Source organism: Phodopus roborovskii, unplaced genomic scaffold, assembly GCF_943737965.1.
Source record: "Phodopus roborovskii unplaced genomic scaffold, PHOROB, whole genome shotgun sequence".
NCBI lineage: Eukaryota > Metazoa > Chordata > Mammalia > Rodentia > Cricetidae > Phodopus > Phodopus roborovskii.
In genome coordinates, this window is record NW_026126407.1 from 11,546,722 (window position 1) to 11,562,589 (window position 15,868).

Consider the following 15,868-nt stretch of genomic DNA (forward strand, 5'->3'; position numbering starts at 1 on the left):
GCTTCCCGCATCTTTCCCCCCCAAGTGGTTCCCACTAGATCCCGGAGAGCCCTGGTGCTCTCCGGCTCCTTGACTTGTCGCAGTGGGTCCCACCAGACCCGCCTGTGCACTTCGCTTCGGGACGCCAGGCTGGGGCTTTCTCCTTCTGTACACCAGGCAAGAGCCACATACTCCATTCGCTTTTTCTTCCTGCAGCGCCAGTCTTCAATTCTATTAAGACAAGATGCCGTCGGGTTTCCAGCAGATCGGCTCTGAAGTAAGGTTCAGCATTAGGGGGAGAATCGGGGACGCGGGTCCGGCTTTTCTTGGGTGGGGGTCGAGGCTGGGGGCAGCTAGGAGGTGGTTCTTGCGCAGGCGCAAGGGTTGGAGATGGGGGGCTGGCTATTTATACTCAGCCTAGACAACCCGTGACTGTCAGATTCCTATCCCGTCAAGAGACAGAGCGGGTCCGAAAGTCTTCACGCGCCCAGCTACGACTGGATTTCTGGCGAATCCGGGGTTTGTGTCCTGTCTTACTGTACGCAGCACTGGGGGACACCTTGCCCTCGACTTTATGTGGGAAGGCAGATCCGGAGTCTCACCGCTCACAGAGTTTCTGGGACCGAGGCACTTCGGGGGCCCCACCCCCACCCTTGGCCGGCCTCCAGGAGGCTGAACTTTCTCTCGGCCTTGTGGTGGGTGGAGGGGCGGAGGGGAGGGTCAGCCCCCACCCCACCCCCCAGATCAGGTTTCGGCTTGGAGACAGGTTGTGCCGCCAACAGCAGCCACCACTGCCACCGCCCCTCACACCACTACCATTCCCCACTCTTCCCTTGGGCATGGCTCTCTCTCCCTGCTGAAATCCCCCCTTGGTCCCAGTTTAGGAGCTGAGAAAAAGTTAGGCGGAGACTTTAAAGCCACCCCAAGGCAATGACCCAGATGTCCTTTCTGGAACGGCCCTACTTAGGCCTGTCGAGGGCCTGTTGGAGCCAGCCAAGAGAACTTCCAGAAGGAAGAGCTGAGGATTAAGGCTGATGCTAATACTAAACTTACCAGTTTATAGAAAGAGGCAATGTCTGGGATCCTATTAAGAGTTGATTTTGATTTTTGGAGGGTTTTCAGACTGACAGGTAGCCCAGGGAGGCAATATCACCTCACAGAAGAGGGAACCGAGGTTCTCTTTACAGTGAGGAAGTGACTTACCCAAGGTCACACAAATCTAAGGCTGCCTCAAGGTCACAGGGGAATCCGAGGTTCAGAATTTGTCTGTAATGTGGACACAGACATCCGTTTTTCCTACATGCCCAGGTTCCTGTTGAGTTCTGTTTACAGTGAGATCTTTGAACAATTCCTAATATGGCCCACTTTCTCTCACCCAGTATGTTGGATGGAGCCCAGCATGTTCTGCTGCAGCTGGCCTGGGCCCCTGAAGGAAGCCAAACGTGATTCTATGTGTCTGTCCTTCTGTCTGTCCAGGACGGGGAACCCCCTCGGCAGCGAGTGACTGGCACACTGGTCCTTGCTGTATTCTCAGCTGTGCTCGGCTCCCTTCAGTTTGGCTACAACATTGGTGTCATCAATGCCCCGCAGAAGGTAGGCCTATAGCTGTGGGGGGGGGGACTCGGAGGTGGTGGCTGGAGAAGGGTCTCTAGACTCACTCCCATGTTGTCCCCCAGGTGATCGAACAGAGCTACAATGCAACATGGCTGGGGAGGCAGGGACCTGAGGGAGCTGGTTCCATCCCTCAGGCCACTCTCACCACACTTTGGGCTCTCTCCGTGGCCATCTTTTCAGTGGGTGGCATGATTTCTTCCTTCCTCGTTGGCATCATTTCCCAGTGGCTGGGAAGGTATGGAGTTGCAGAGCAGGGGTAGGAAGGTAGGAAGGAGGGCCATGGCATGGGTGCCCTGACCAGCCCTCCTGTTCGTGTGCCTGCCAGGAAAAGGGCTATGCTGGCCAACAATGTCTTGGCAGTGCTGGGGGGCACCCTCATGGGCCTAGCCAATGCCGTTGCCTCCTATGAAATACTCATTCTCGGACGGTTCCTCATTGGCGCCTACTCAGGTACCCATGTGTGCCCCTATTGTCCCTAATCATGCATGGATTTCTGTAAGGGGATATGCAGCTACCCTCAGCCCTCTTTTCTTTCTTCTGCCCAGGGCTAACATCAGGGTTGGTACCTATGTATGTGGGAGAAATCGCCCCCACTCACCTTCGGGGTGCCTTGGGAACACTCAACCAATTGGCCATCGTCATTGGCATTCTAATTGCCCAGGTAAATAGGCCTGGCCTATAGGGGAGCTAGGAACAATAGTTTGATTGGACATCCGTAGTTGGGCAGGAAGGAGACCAAAGAAACCTTTACTGTCTTTCCTCCCTTCTCCCACAGGTATTGGGCTTGGAGTCTATGCTGGGCACAGCTACCCTGTGGCCACTGCTTCTGGCTATCACAGTACTTCCTGCCCTCCTGCAGCTGATTCTGCTGCCCTTCTGTCCTGAGAGCCCCAGATACCTCTATATCATCCGGAACCTGGAGGGGCCTGCCAGAAAGAGTGAGCTCTCACCTTGCATATAGCCCAGGTTCACACCTCCACCCCATCTTGCTAGTACCTGGCCTTCTCTCAGGCTCCATAAGGCCTGACATTCCCCACCCCCAGGTCTGAAGCGCCTGACAGGCTGGGCCGACGTGTCTGAGGCACTGGCTGAGCTGAAGGATGAGAAGCGGAAGTTGGAGCGAGAGCGTCCAATGTCCCTGCCCCAGCTCCTGGGCAGCCGCACCCATAGGCAGCCTCTGATCATTGCAGTCGTGCTACAGCTGAGCCAGCAGCTCTCAGGCATCAATGCTGTACGTATGGAGACCCGGGCAGACTATGGGTCAGGTACCAGCTTGGGGAAAGGGAGAGGGGAGCAATCACCTCCCCATTAGCATTCAGGCTCAGTCCACTTTGGTGTGGTTGCAATGAAGGACCAGACATCCCTGCCATCGCCTTTCCTGCTCTCTTACTTCTAGGTTTTCTATTACTCAACCAGCATCTTTGAGTCAGCTGGGGTGGGACAGCCAGCCTACGCCACCATAGGAGCTGGTGTGGTCAACACTGTCTTCACATTGGTCTCGGTAACTGCTTGCCTTTGGAATGGACCCATCACTGGTTTTTTTAGCCTTGGGTGCCCTGGAGATCCTACTCTGGTTTGCCCTCAACTGACCAGCCCTGTCCCCCTCCACAGGTGTTCTTAGTAGAACGAGCTGGGAGACGGACACTGCATCTTTTGGGCCTGGCAGGCATGTGTGGCTGTGCCATCTTGATGACTGTGGCTCTGCTTCTGCTGGTGAGGCCTAGGGGCTGTGAGGACACAGCAGTCTAAGCTATGGGAATAACCTCGGGAGACTGTGTGCCTGACTGTGCCAGGATCATGGGTGCTGGGTCCTAGAGTCTATGTAGTCTGTGTTTCTGAAGTTCCCTGGCCACACCGGGGCCTAGCTATAGCACATGTCTAGCAGTCCCTATGAAGCCTCAGGAGCAATAATTCCTAAAGAGACATCTTCAGAACCAAGGGGGAATCAACCATTATTGGAACAAGAGACCGAAATATATCTCCACCTTGAAACGACCTGAGGTAGAAAGCAAAATGGCAGCACTCAGACATGTTCCAGGGCAGCTCAACACCGGGGAGGCTGAGGTGGAAGGCTTACAAGTTCAAGGCCGGCCTGGGTGACATAGTGAGACCCTGTCTAAAAGGGGGTGGACAGGGGATGCCCTATGACCTGTTCTAGTCTAGAATGGCAGCCTCCACCTAAGCTATGGAAAGGCGATTTCAGTTCTCTAGGCCAAGGGCAAGGGGAGATCCAGAGAAGCCAGAACCAAACTTTCTACTGTTCTTTCCTGGTCTCTAGGAACGGGTTCCAGCCATGAGCTATGTCTCCATTGTGGCCATATTTGGCTTTGTGGCCTTCTTTGAGATTGGCCCTGGCCCCATCCCCTGGTTCATTGTGGCGGAGCTCTTCAGTCAGGGGCCCCGTCCAGCAGCCATGGCTGTAGCTGGTTTCTCCAACTGGACCTGTAACTTCATCGTTGGCATGGGTTTCCAGTATGTTGCGGTAGGTTCCCCTCCCTTTACCCAGAGGGGAGGCAACTCACCCCTAGTTCCTTCGCTCTCTGGTCAGGAGCTCCCAGTCCTACAGGTAGTTTCTGGATGACCACTCTGGTGGAAGTATACCAGAATCAAAGAAATGGGTGGGGATAGGTGGGCCAGCAGCAGGGCTATCTTTAAAAGTAAACACTGGTATAATTTAGACCAGAAATAAAATGATGTAATTTCTATTAATGCTATAAGTGGTTTAGAAATATTCTCCAAGTGTACACTCTTAGGATAGCAAAGGGCGAAAACATTTTCAATGTAAATTTTCATTTCTGGTCATTTCTGTTGCCTTTGGAAGGAGCCTCCTGGTCCCTTAAGTAGCCCCAGCTCCCTATTAGTCTTTAGTTCCTGGCTTCCCACCCCTCTGTCAACACCTCTTTCTCCAACTGTCCCAGGATGCTATGGGTCCCTACGTCTTCCTTCTATTTGCCGTCCTCCTGCTTGGCTTCTTCATCTTCACCTTCCTAAAAGTGCCTGAAACCAGAGGCCGGACGTTTGACCAGATCTCCGCTGCCTTCCGCCGGACACCTTCCCTCTTAGAGCAGGAGGTGAAACCCAGCACAGAACTTGAATACTTAGGGCCAGATGAGAACGACTGAGGGGCAAGGCAGGTGGAAGAACCACTCTCTCCACCCCCACAGCCCCCTCCTTTCCTCTGCAGCACTTTAGCCCTCTTTTCCCATTACCTCCAGGATGGAGAAAACTGCAGCTTGGAGCACTGGGAAGCTGAGGGAAGGGTGGTCCAAGTACCCCCTCATTCCCCTCCTGTGATCTTGGATTATTTATGTGTTGTGGCTAAGCTGTGGCCACTCCATGGGCTCTTCTCCTCTCCTGCCTTCCTCCTGCCCCTACTCAGACTTGGCCCCAGAATACCTTCGTTCCCTTTAGAGTAGTGGACATGCAGGAGGGAGGTGCTGAGCTGAATTCAGTGGGATGAGAAGGAGCAGACATGAGTGATTTCCTACCAACTCCGACTCCGACTCCGCCCACAATTTGGCACTTTCACTGAATTCTTGCCACATAAGATTCTGGGTGAAGGGGGTTCTGTCTTGACCCCTCCAGGGCAAAGGACACACCCTCCCAAAGTCTATTCTCTCCTCTGTCTGTCCATGGAGACGCCACCTTCCAAGGCAAAGGAGCACAACAGCCTATATACCTGGACATGGCAAGGAGTCGTAGCAAGCATCAGTCTCTAGACATGGGGTGCTAGTCTGTTGGTCTGTTGTTCCCCAGGGCTGCCAAGTGTGGGTACCAGCTCTTTCTTATTCCCCAAAAGCTTTTAACCAACTAAGGGCAACAGGGAATCTGAAAGGCTGCCTATAGACTGGTTGGGAGGGAGCCTTTGGATATTTTTGTATGTTTTGAAGAACAGCTAGGGAGCAGAAACCCAAGGGCTGCTGTATTAAATGTATATATAGAGATGTATCCATAAAATCACTGTATGAAGAGAGTGTCCTGTCGTGGAGGAATTGGAGGGTGGGCTAATACAGGCAAGATGCCCTCACCCACCCCTCTTCCTCTTTGCTTTGCCTTGGCTCAAGGGCTCAGACGCCTTTAGAGTCTAGATCCTGTCAGCTACTCATATCTACTTTTGTCAACCTGTTTAAAAACAAAACAAAGCAAACAAACAAAAAACAGGGTTTCACTATACAGCCCAGAATAGCCTTAAACTTGTAGCAAGCCTCATGTCTCAGCCTCCTACAGTGCTGGGTTTACAGGCCTGAATCCAAATTCCCCACTTTTTTGTTTGCTTTTTGGATTTGAGACAGGGTTTCTCTGTGTAGCTTTGAAGCCTGTCCTGGAACTGCTCTGTAGACCAGGCTGGCCTGGAGCATACAGAGATCTGCCTGCTTCTGTTTCCTGAGTGCTGGGATTAAAGGCATGTGCCACCAACACATGCTTAAAACACTTTTCTTGAGACAGAGTCTGTGTGGCCCAGGCTGACCTGGAATTAGGAATCCTCTGGACTCAGCTGGGTCTGTCTGGCTCCCTACTTTGACCGTTATCTATTGCTTTAATTAACAGTAGGTGGTTTGTATCTATGTTCACAAGTGCCCAGGGACTGCAGAGACCTCACCCTCAGTTACTGGACCCGTGATTCTTGGTGAGGAGGGCTTCTTGTTTAGAAGTGAGTTACCAATGCTTCTCCATTCTCAAACAGAAAAGAGGCAGAGACCAAGACAACAAGAAAGCCTGCTTTTGTTTTTACTGGAGGCTCAGGTGGCACATGACAGTTCATAAAATGGCTTCAGAGGTGTTGGGGGGGAGGTCGAAGGGAAACAAAAAATAAATGGGTGGGAAAGAAAAACAATCAGGAGGAGGTGAAGAGCTGGCTGGTTCCTTCTCAGCCTGACTTAGGGGAGGGAGGTGGTGCCTCTGAACAGTAAGGATGGATCCCTTCCTTCAACCCTTGGGAGGGGAGAGGGGAAAAAAGAGAAAAAGCCAAAGGCTGTTGCTTTGGCCCTCCTGAGTCTCAAGGGAAAAGCCGATGTTTTGATGTCATGAATTATGGGAGAGGGGGGAGGGGGATGCTGGGTAGAGTCAGTTGGAAACTGGCAGATACCTAAGAGGAAAAAAGGCAAATCATAAAGGATAATTTAGCAGAACCCAGTCCCTGGCCTTTTAATCATCTGCCCTGAGAGGAGCACTCACCAGATGGTAGCTCTGGGTGTCCTCTGAGGCAGAATCACTCCAGTATGGTGGTGGGGGGGTCCCCACTGTTGATAGGTGCTGAGGTCTAAAGAAAGCCATGGCTAACACTTGTTACATTCTACTCCAACTTTTCCTTAACTTTGCTCTTCCTATCCTTTGTAACAACTCCCAACACTGGGGATGGGAGTGGGGCATTCATTCAAGGAACCCTGGACTTGCTTGCCTGTGTTGGGGTTTCCTGTCAGGGGTGGGCCAAGCGGGCTGGCAAGAGGGACAGGGACAAGGAAAGCAGAGGTGCTTTCTAACTGAAGCTAGAAGCTAAGGAAAAGGGCAGAAGGGAGGCAATTGCTCTTGGCCCTTCCCACCCACGTTTTGGGCAACCAAGACCTCACCTCTGCGGCTATAGGCTGCCGGGGGCCAGGGGGCTGCTGCCGACGCCGCTGGAAGTAGGGGCGGTTTCGTGGACGCTGGGGCTCAGGCCGGGAGCCATCAGTGGGGCCTTGGTTGGGCTTGGTCTCGCCATCCCCACCTTCTGTGGTAGGCTGTTGGGGTGGCCTGGGGCGGAAAGGCCTAGAAAGAGAAACAGACTGACAGGACCAGGGCACCCAGAGTAGACTCCCTTCCCCCAGGGTTCCTGTTTCCCCATCTTAGAACCCTTGTCTTCTTACATGGGAAGACACAGGTGAAGTCTTACCTTCGGTACCTAGGCCGGAATCTGGGTGGGGGCACCCGTTCATCTCCTTGCTGTTGGTCCCCCTCCAATGGGGCTGTCTCCTTGGGCTCTACCCCATCGGAGCCCTGGGAATGTACAAGGCATATAGGTGAGCTATTGAGCTCCCCCTGCTGTCCCTGGGCCAGGTCATCCTCGGCTCTTCCTAGTCTCAGTTCTACTTCTGTCGAGGATTCTACGGTCTCTGCCCTCGCAACTGGCCCACTTCTTTCCAAAATTGATGAGCTGGCTCCCTGACTGCAATTCTGTCTCACCTCTATGGGCTGCTGCTGATTGGGGGGCCGAGGGCCTCGCACAAACCGCCTTCGGTAGAAGAAGGGAGGTGGGCGCCGTCGTCTAGGTCGCTGCCCTGAGTCCTCTGCCCGCTCCCCTTCGCTGCCAGGTTCAGTCCCACCCGAGGGAGCCTCTGCCACCATGGGTGGTGGGGCGGCTGGGCGGGGCCGCGGGATGAATCTGCGGAACCTGCGTCGATTTGGGGCATAGCGGCTGCCCTTCACTGGCACCCCCCCAGGCCCAGTTACATTAGCAGCTTCTGCACCCTGGGGAGGCAGAGAGGGAGCAGTCAGAACTCGCCCTGATAACAAACACGAAGCACTTACAAACCTGTCAGATCACTAGCGTCCCCCTTCTTCTGGCCCAAGTCCTCTATCCTGCTGCTCCTCAAAATCACTCCTCTCTCCCCTCCCCCCAGGGGCAGCAGAAGGAGTTTGTACCCATCTGAGAAGAAACAACTTGTCCTTAGAAATAACTGCCACATTCCCCCCATTGTGTAAAAGACAGGACAGGATGAGATAGAGAGAGCCACTGTCCCTCCTTCACTCCAGAGGACTGACTGAGAGTCCTGTTAGGGCTGGGGTCCCCTGTAGAAAACAGACATGGAAGTGCTTGGTGAACTACAGAGAAGAAACCCACATGTTACTGACTGGTGACAGGGATGGATTCTTTAGGACATGTCCTAGAACAGCCCTAGCATTTGATAACATCCAGGTGAGAGAGCACAGGCCCCATCCCCACATCAGGCAGAACTGGTCCCAGGAGGGTCACAGCCTAGGCTGACGACCAGGCCACCCTCCCACAGTCCTGGCCAACTCCACCCCACAGCAGCTCCCAAACCTTCTCTCCTTCCACGACATCAAACTCCACAGTCTCCCCATCTCCAACACTTCGCAGAAACTTCCTGGGGTTGTTTCTCTTAATAGCTGTCTGGTTGGGGGGAAAGTCATGACAAAGGTGAGGGCACAGACCACCATCTCTCACCAGCCTCAGCCTCCACCCAACTCCAATGTGACTTTTACTGGAGTCCCGTAGGGCTGAGAGGTAGAGCACGAACGTGTTCAGAGTAGTATGGGAGGGCCTGGAGCATAGCTCCACAGCACCACAAGAAATATATTAGTAGGGAGAGTCATGAAGGAGAGTCTGAGGGACCCACTGTCAAGTCACCACTGTCCAAGACATCCTCCCTTCTCCCTCTACCCTCAAAGACTTCAAAAAATGGAGGCAGCAGAAACTCAAGCAAAACAAAGGCTGAAATGGTCTTAAGTTGCTTCTTACCTGGGTCCCACTGAGCACTCTCTCTCCACCAGAGCAGTGGTTCTCAAACTAGCCAGTTATCAGAATCACCTGGGAGCATGTTAAAACACAGTGCCCAGCCCCAAGGCTCATTAATTCAGTGCTTGGGCAGGGCCTGGTAGCTCAGGTGATGCTGCTGCTAGTGCAGAGAACACACTGAGACTCACTGCACCCAAGTGTCTCTGGCCTTGCCCTCGGAATATTGCCGGATGCCTTCCTGTGGTGTTAACAGGTCCCAGGAGGTGGTGAGCATGCCGTGCCGAGGGCAACATGCACAGTTCTGACAGCTGTTCAGCAACTCAAGGAAAGTGGGGCTAATGGTGGTTCATATAGGCAGGCACCTGAGGTAGATGGGAGGCCAGCTATTCCTCATGGGCAGGCCGTTGTGAAGTTAAGAGCCAGAGAAATATAGTGTGAAGCTAGAAGTTGTGGCAAAGGCTTCCAAAGAGGCGGGTGCATCCCCTCAGAAAGCCAACCTAGCTCTTACCTGGTGAACAAAGACATCCTCCTTGGTGTCATTCCTGCAGAACAGGATGGGTGGTTAAGGGGGTGATGGGTAAGGCACTCAGTTCCACTGAGGCCTCCCTGGGTGCCCATTCCCAAGATGGGCCCATCTTCTTCACTGTTTCAGTTCCTGGGGGGTGGGGGGGAGGGATGATGGGCCCTGGGAGCAAGGAACAGCAAGCCAGCAGGGCCTCTAAAGCTGGTGCAAAGAGCATGCTGCAAATCCCCAGTGGAAAACTTGAACTTCATAAGGAAAAGGTAGAAGGAAGCTGCAAAGGCACCTTGAAGGAGCCAGGACAGCTTTGCCTTCCACCCCAGGGGCACCTCAGAACCTGCTGGTGCCGGGTGTAGGGTGTAACTGTCCCTGGCCAATATCCTCTCCTTCCCTCAACCCCTGTTAGGGCTGGAAAATTCCACAGGCTCCTTCCTTCTGTGCTCAAAGAGGGAGAAAGCAGGGCCAGGGGCATACAATTGTGAGAAGAGAACAAGGCCTAAGGTGCATTTTCCAAACAGCCAGCAGCCAAGAAGGCTTATTTTCACCGGCAGCTCTCTACACAAACTGAATAGGTTGGAAAGACACACTCCCATTCTCTGTCTTTATCTTGCCTATGACTTTGGTTTAATCCCAGGACAGAGAACAGGAGGGACTCCTTGCAGGAAGCAGCCTTCCCCAGAACTAATGTTCTAAAGTAATTGGGTCTGCACAAAGGTCAGCCTGCAAAGAGGGAACTGGGACTCCCAGGAGGGCTTGGCTGGGCAGGGTGCCTGGGCTGGGGAAGGCCATAGATTCTCCCACAGCTTAGAGGGGTGGGGCCACCGACTGAAGAGAAGCAAAAGCCTCTGGCTGGGTAGCCCCCCCCCACCAGCTTCAGTTCCATCAGGTGGGGGGGGCTGGTTCAAATGAGCCACAGCTCTTGAGAGAATTTGTGTAGGTGCCATGAGTGTTACCCTTAACCAGAAAACCAGTGAGGGTGCCAACTAGGAGCCCCAAACATTCCACCCCAAAGGCATACAGCAAGCTCAAAATAATGAAGCAACTCCAGAAGGTGAAGACAGAGAAGCTGGGAATGTCAGGGTCAGCTTTGCCAAGTTCCTGGATCATTAATCCCATGCTGCCCTTGAAGATGTGGATGTAGCTTCACCTTGCCATTAAGCACACATTTGTGCTGTGGTAAAAGACTCTCAACCAGCCTCAGCTGGACATCACAACCATGTGCCTTGGCAGGGGTAGAGATGAAATAAGGTGTCCAATCCCACAGACCAATTCGGAAAAGACACCCATTTCCTCCCCCTCCCTGGGTTCCTTGGATACCTGTTGATGAATCCGTAACCATTCCGGACGTTGAACCATTTGACAGTGCCCAGGACTTGGATTGCTGCCAGGCAGAGACGCAGTGGGGACAGTAAGATGGGGGAAGAGACGGAGTTGGGCTGAGTTTTGAGAGAAAACTAAGCTAGAATCTAACCTGCCTCCCTACTAAGTTTCAAGTCACCAGATCTCACCGGGGGCAAAGTATTCATACTCTGGTTCTACTAATTGGAATCACTCACACAGGGGATTCAGACGTTCAAACCTACGTCCCTCACATCCTACAAAGTTTAGGTCCTTCACCTAGAACCGGGTACTCACCTGCACCACCCTAAGGGTCAAAACTCAACAGCCTTCCCAGCCCTCCCAAATCTAAGGGTCCTCACTGCACCTGCTTCCCCAAGCTTAGAGGTTGACCTAGGAAGAACGGGAGTCAACTACACCAAGTCTCCCGCCAACCGGGGCGTGGTCAGGCCCTGAGGCTTTATTTTCCTACCCAAGGCCCAAGATGGACCTGCCCGCCCCGCCCTCCCGCCCAGGAAGGTGCGGCAAGCTTTCTCTCCAGGGGAATCCACTAATCGTTCTCTCGGCAGCTCCCGGACCGGTTAGTCCTTTGGGCCGGGCCTACCTTCGGCTTGCCAAACCCTGCCGCCCCTCCCCCAGCCCGCCGACCCTCAGAGTGGCCCTAGCGCGTGGTCCCCCCTCACCCAGCACCGGCTTGTCCGCCTGACTCCGGGCCGGGGGCGCGGGAGTCCCCGAAGCCGCCGTCGCCGGGTTACCAGGGGTGCGAGGGCCGGGCGCTGAGGGGGTCCCAGCAGCGGGACCAGAGGCGGCTCCGCCCCCGCCGCCCGCCCCGCCGCCTGCTTTCTGCGGCTCTCCCGCGGGTACGGGTACCACCACCGCTACCACCCCTGCCGCCGTCGCGGGCACCGTCGCCGCGGGGGCCGCTGTCGCCACCACTGCCGCCTCCGCCTCGCTCATCCCGCCGGGTCCAGTACCGGCCCCCGCCGCCACCGCCTCCTCCGCCGCTGCCACCACCACCGCCCCGGCCCCTCCCCCCGGCTCGCGGACCGGCCACCCGGCTCGGTCCTCGCGCCCCGAGCCTCTCCCGCAAGCCGGCCGCGGGCCCCGAGACGAGGCCAATCGCAGCCGGCTGCAGCGGCGCGCTCAGGTCCCGCCTCCCGGCCGCAGGCCAATCCTAGCCGCGCAGCCCCCCAGGCCCGCACGCCAGCCCCGCCTCCTGGACTCCGCTCTGAAGCTGCGGCCCCCGCCCGCGACTCCGTAAGTACACCTGGGCCCCGCCTCCCCTCCGTCACGTGGTGCGCTCGGCCCAGCCCATTGGCCAGTGACTCCTTTCCCCTCCCCCCTCCGCCCCTTTCCACCGGCCGCGGGAAATCAAACCGGCTGGTGGCGCCCCAACGGCCACCTGGCTTGTGCGCGCTAGGCGGGGCCGGGGCGAGCCTCCCAGGTTGCCCCTGACGACCCGGGTGGGGGTCGCGGCCAGCAGCCGCGGTTCTTCTGCGAAGGTCCCTCTGGCCTTTACCCTTCAGACGGTCGGTGCCTGGACTCCGCTGCCCCTACCGCCCTGGTTCCTTTTCGCACAGAACCTCTCCGCACACTCCTGAATAGGCACAGTGGATATCACAAGCAGAAGCCACCCATTCCTGTGGTTTTAGGGTTTTGGAAACAAGGTTTCTGTAGGGCAGCCTGGCTTTGAACTCCTGATCCTCTGGCTTTCGAGTCCCGAAAGCGCAGCATTGCCTCGAGTTAAAAGTCAACTTAGGTCGTTTAGTGAGTTCCAGGAGAGTTTGGGTTACAATGAGAAACAGTGTCTCAAGAAAAAAGAAACAAAGCAAAGTTTTAATAAATGCATGTAACTGACACCCTAAGATACTTTCTTTTTAGGTTGAGTATGGTAGATCTCACCGGTAACTCCAGCACTCTGAAGGCTGAGGCAGAAAGACTCACTAGTTTGAGACCAGCCAGGGGCTCTTGAGTTAAAAACAAGCAAACCAAATCAAGTTGTTTTTGCTACTGGAAGTTCCCTGACCCGCTGCCACAGTTCTGACGTCTCCCACCGAGTACTTTCAGATTTTCTTAGGTCCGGGATCGCAGGACCCCTGGTTCGCCTGGGCTTGCAGTTTGCTTAGAAATTACTCTATTGGGATGGATCTCTTCAAGTATCAACTATCCTATCTTACCGTGATTTTTTTTTAATGCAATGCTTTGACCGTTTATTTCTTTTAATCCTCGGAACACATACTAGGCAGTAAATCACCACAGCAATAAGATTTTTATAGTAATCCTTGACATCTGGGAACGTCGCACCACCGATCAATTTATTGAATAAAATGATTCCCAATCTGCAGACGGCTCCAAAGTCTTTCGAGGGCCGCCTCCTCCACATAGGAGGACAAGGACGACACTTTACAGAGTTCATTTTTATCTGGTAAAGCGTCCCCCACCCCACCCCACCCGCATCTCCCGCCTCCAGTAGTAGCACGAGTTTGTCACTGCGCTGGTCCTCACTCCGCAAGTGCGCTTTGGCGGTGCTTGCTTCTGCAACGCCGTCCGCCACTGTGTGGTCTCTCCCTGTCCCAGCGCGCCCTCTGCTGGCCGCTCCCGGAATCCACCTAGCCGCAATTCCAAACGAGAATTCCATCTGCAAACTTGCTCACCCAAACTCTCCGGTCCTCCCAGAGTTGAGGGTTTTGATTTCTACGCCATCAGAAATAGTGAACAGAAAAAGAGACGAGAGAGACAAGAAAACAAATCGCCACTGAGTCAGTAAGGTACACAAAAATGAAAGTATGATGCACTTGTGTGGAGCCCTGACCTCGTAAAGACATCCTGTGGAAAGAGTGAGAGATATCTCACTCTTGCAACAGAAAAATCATAAAGGTGTGAAAGGAGTTCACGTGTGGACTGAATAATGAATCCCAGGGTGAAGTGAGGGGAAGCCCACAAGAAGATAGGCCTTTTTGTAGTAGGCCAGTAGTGGTGCACGCCTTTAGTCCCAGCACCCAGGAGGCAGAGGCAGGCCAGATCTCTGAAAGTTCGAGGCCAGCCGTTCTACATAGTGACATAGTGAGTTTCAGGACAGCCAAGGCTATACAGAGAAACCCTGCCTCGAGAAAAAAAAAAACTGGGAAATGTCGAAGGTCAGGAATGTAGCTCAGTTGGCAGAAAGCTTGACTACCATTTATAATGACAGCTTGGGGGCTGGAGAGTTGGTTTGGGTTAAGAGCACCAGCTGCTCATGCAGTGGACCTGGGTTCAGTTCCCGGCAGACATGGTAGCTCACAAGCATCTATAACTCCTATTCCAAGGGATCTGATGCCCTTTTCTGACCTCATTGGACACTAGGCATCTATCTGCATGGTGCACATAAATACATGCAAGCAAAAACACAAAATAAATAAATCTAAAATATTTTTTATTTATTTCTTTTTGGTTTTTTGAGACAGGGTTTCACTCTGTGACCCTGGCTGACCTGGAACTCAATCTGCAGGAACTCACAGAGAGCCTCCTGCCTCTGTGCTGGCATTATAGGTGTGAGCCACCAGTCTACATGTGCTATGTTAAGCAGAGGTTTTTGGTTCCAACTGAGACATTTGTGGATGACTTTTGTGTGTGTGTGTGTGTGTGTGTGTGTGTGTGTGTGTGATGGTGATGGTCCTGGCTAACTCTCCCATTCAGCTAGATCTCCTGACTTTCTTACCATTTTTTACATTTTTTCCCCCTAGGGTCTCATTTTCTGGATCTAGGGTCTCATTAAGTTGCTCAGGCTGGCCTTTAATTCCTTCTGTAACTTAGGTAGAACTTGAATTTTAAACCTTCCTGCCTCAGTCTACTGAGTCCAAGGTTCTTCATTGCTATTCATCTCTTCCACAGCCTAGCCCTCTCTAACCCTTCAGTTAATCTCAGTATGCCTAGCATCTCCAGGGGTATGTTCTATCACTTGTAGGTCATTTTTTTTTTTAATTCTCTGGCTTTGGCAATTACTTTCTTTTTAATTTATTTTAATTTATTAAAGTTTATATTTATTAGCTAGGTGTAGTGTTACACACCTTCAGTCCCAGCGCTCAGAAGGCACAGGCAAATGGAGCTCTGTGAGTTTGAGGACAGCCTGGTCTACATAATGAGTTCCATGAGAGCCAGAGTTATAGAGACAGATCTGCTGCAAAAATATACATATAAAATAAAATAGAGGGCTGGAGAGATAGCTTAGTGGTTAAGAGCACTGACTGCTCTTCCATAGAATATGGGTTCAATTCCCAGCACCCACATGGCAGCTCACAACTGTCTGTAATTCCAGTTCCAGGGAACCTGACACCCACTGCAAAACACAAATGCACATAAAATTAAAAAATAAAGTAAGTAAACAAAATAATATATTTACTACAGGCTGAAGAGCTGGCTCAGTATCTTAAGAGTGCTTGCTGCTCTTACAGAGATCCTTGATTTGGGTCACAGCATCCACATGGTGGCTCATAACCACCTATACCTCTGATTCCAGGAGATCTGACACCCTCTATTGGCCTTATCGGGCCCTGCAAATGTGTGATACATTTGTAGACATGCGGGCAAAACATACTCCCTCTCACCCCCCAGTTGCAACCAGTTATTGGAGGAGCGTATGCCAGAGTGCATGTAGAGACCCCAGGTAACCTGCGGGGGTCGGAGCTCTCCTTCCACCACGTGGGCCTTGTGGATCAAACTCAGGTGGTAAAGCTTTGCAGCAGATGCCTTTAGGTGATGAGCCACCTCAATGGCCCTAAGTGTGCACTTCCTGATAGCTCTCAAACCTGTGTGTGCCTCCTGCCAGACCCTGAGCAGAGCACAATCCTTTCCAAGCAGTGGACTCAGCCTTCTGAATTCAGCTAAGCTTAAACTCCCTTCTCCCTCTCACTGAATTAAGTTCTCAGCATGTGACCACAGTCTGTCATGGCCATTCTTCAACCTCATTTTTAGAACATACTCCACTG

General features: G+C 53.2%; 2 protein-coding genes across 2 annotated transcripts; one reads left to right on the top strand and one right to left on the bottom strand.

Annotated features, from left to right (window-relative positions):
* Positions 1–5,562, top strand: Slc2a4 (solute carrier family 2 member 4). Its single transcript, XM_051180208.1, has 11 exons — positions 1–256; positions 1,456–1,572; positions 1,656–1,828; positions 1,919–2,043; positions 2,139–2,254; positions 2,369–2,531; positions 2,637–2,824; positions 2,990–3,094; positions 3,205–3,306; positions 3,872–4,075; positions 4,512–5,562. The coding sequence occupies exons 1-11, from the start codon at positions 224–226 to the stop codon at positions 4,713–4,715; spliced, it is 1,530 nt and encodes a 509-aa protein (XP_051036165.1). The 5' UTR covers positions 1–223; the 3' UTR covers positions 4,716–5,562.
* Positions 5,563–6,305: 743 nt separating this feature from the next.
* Ybx2 (Y-box binding protein 2) lies at positions 6,306–11,940 on the bottom strand. Its single transcript, XM_051180209.1, has 9 exons — positions 11,588–11,940; positions 10,884–10,947; positions 9,555–9,588; positions 8,612–8,701; positions 7,753–8,037; positions 7,463–7,566; positions 7,161–7,338; positions 6,769–6,853; positions 6,306–6,679 (listed from the first exon to the last, which is right to left on the bottom strand). Exons 1-8 carry the CDS (start codon positions 11,859–11,861, stop codon positions 6,803–6,805), a joined length of 1,080 nt encoding a protein of 359 aa, XP_051036166.1. The 5' UTR covers positions 11,862–11,940; the 3' UTR covers positions 6,306–6,679; positions 6,769–6,802.
* Positions 11,941–15,868: the final 3,928 nt, after the last annotated feature.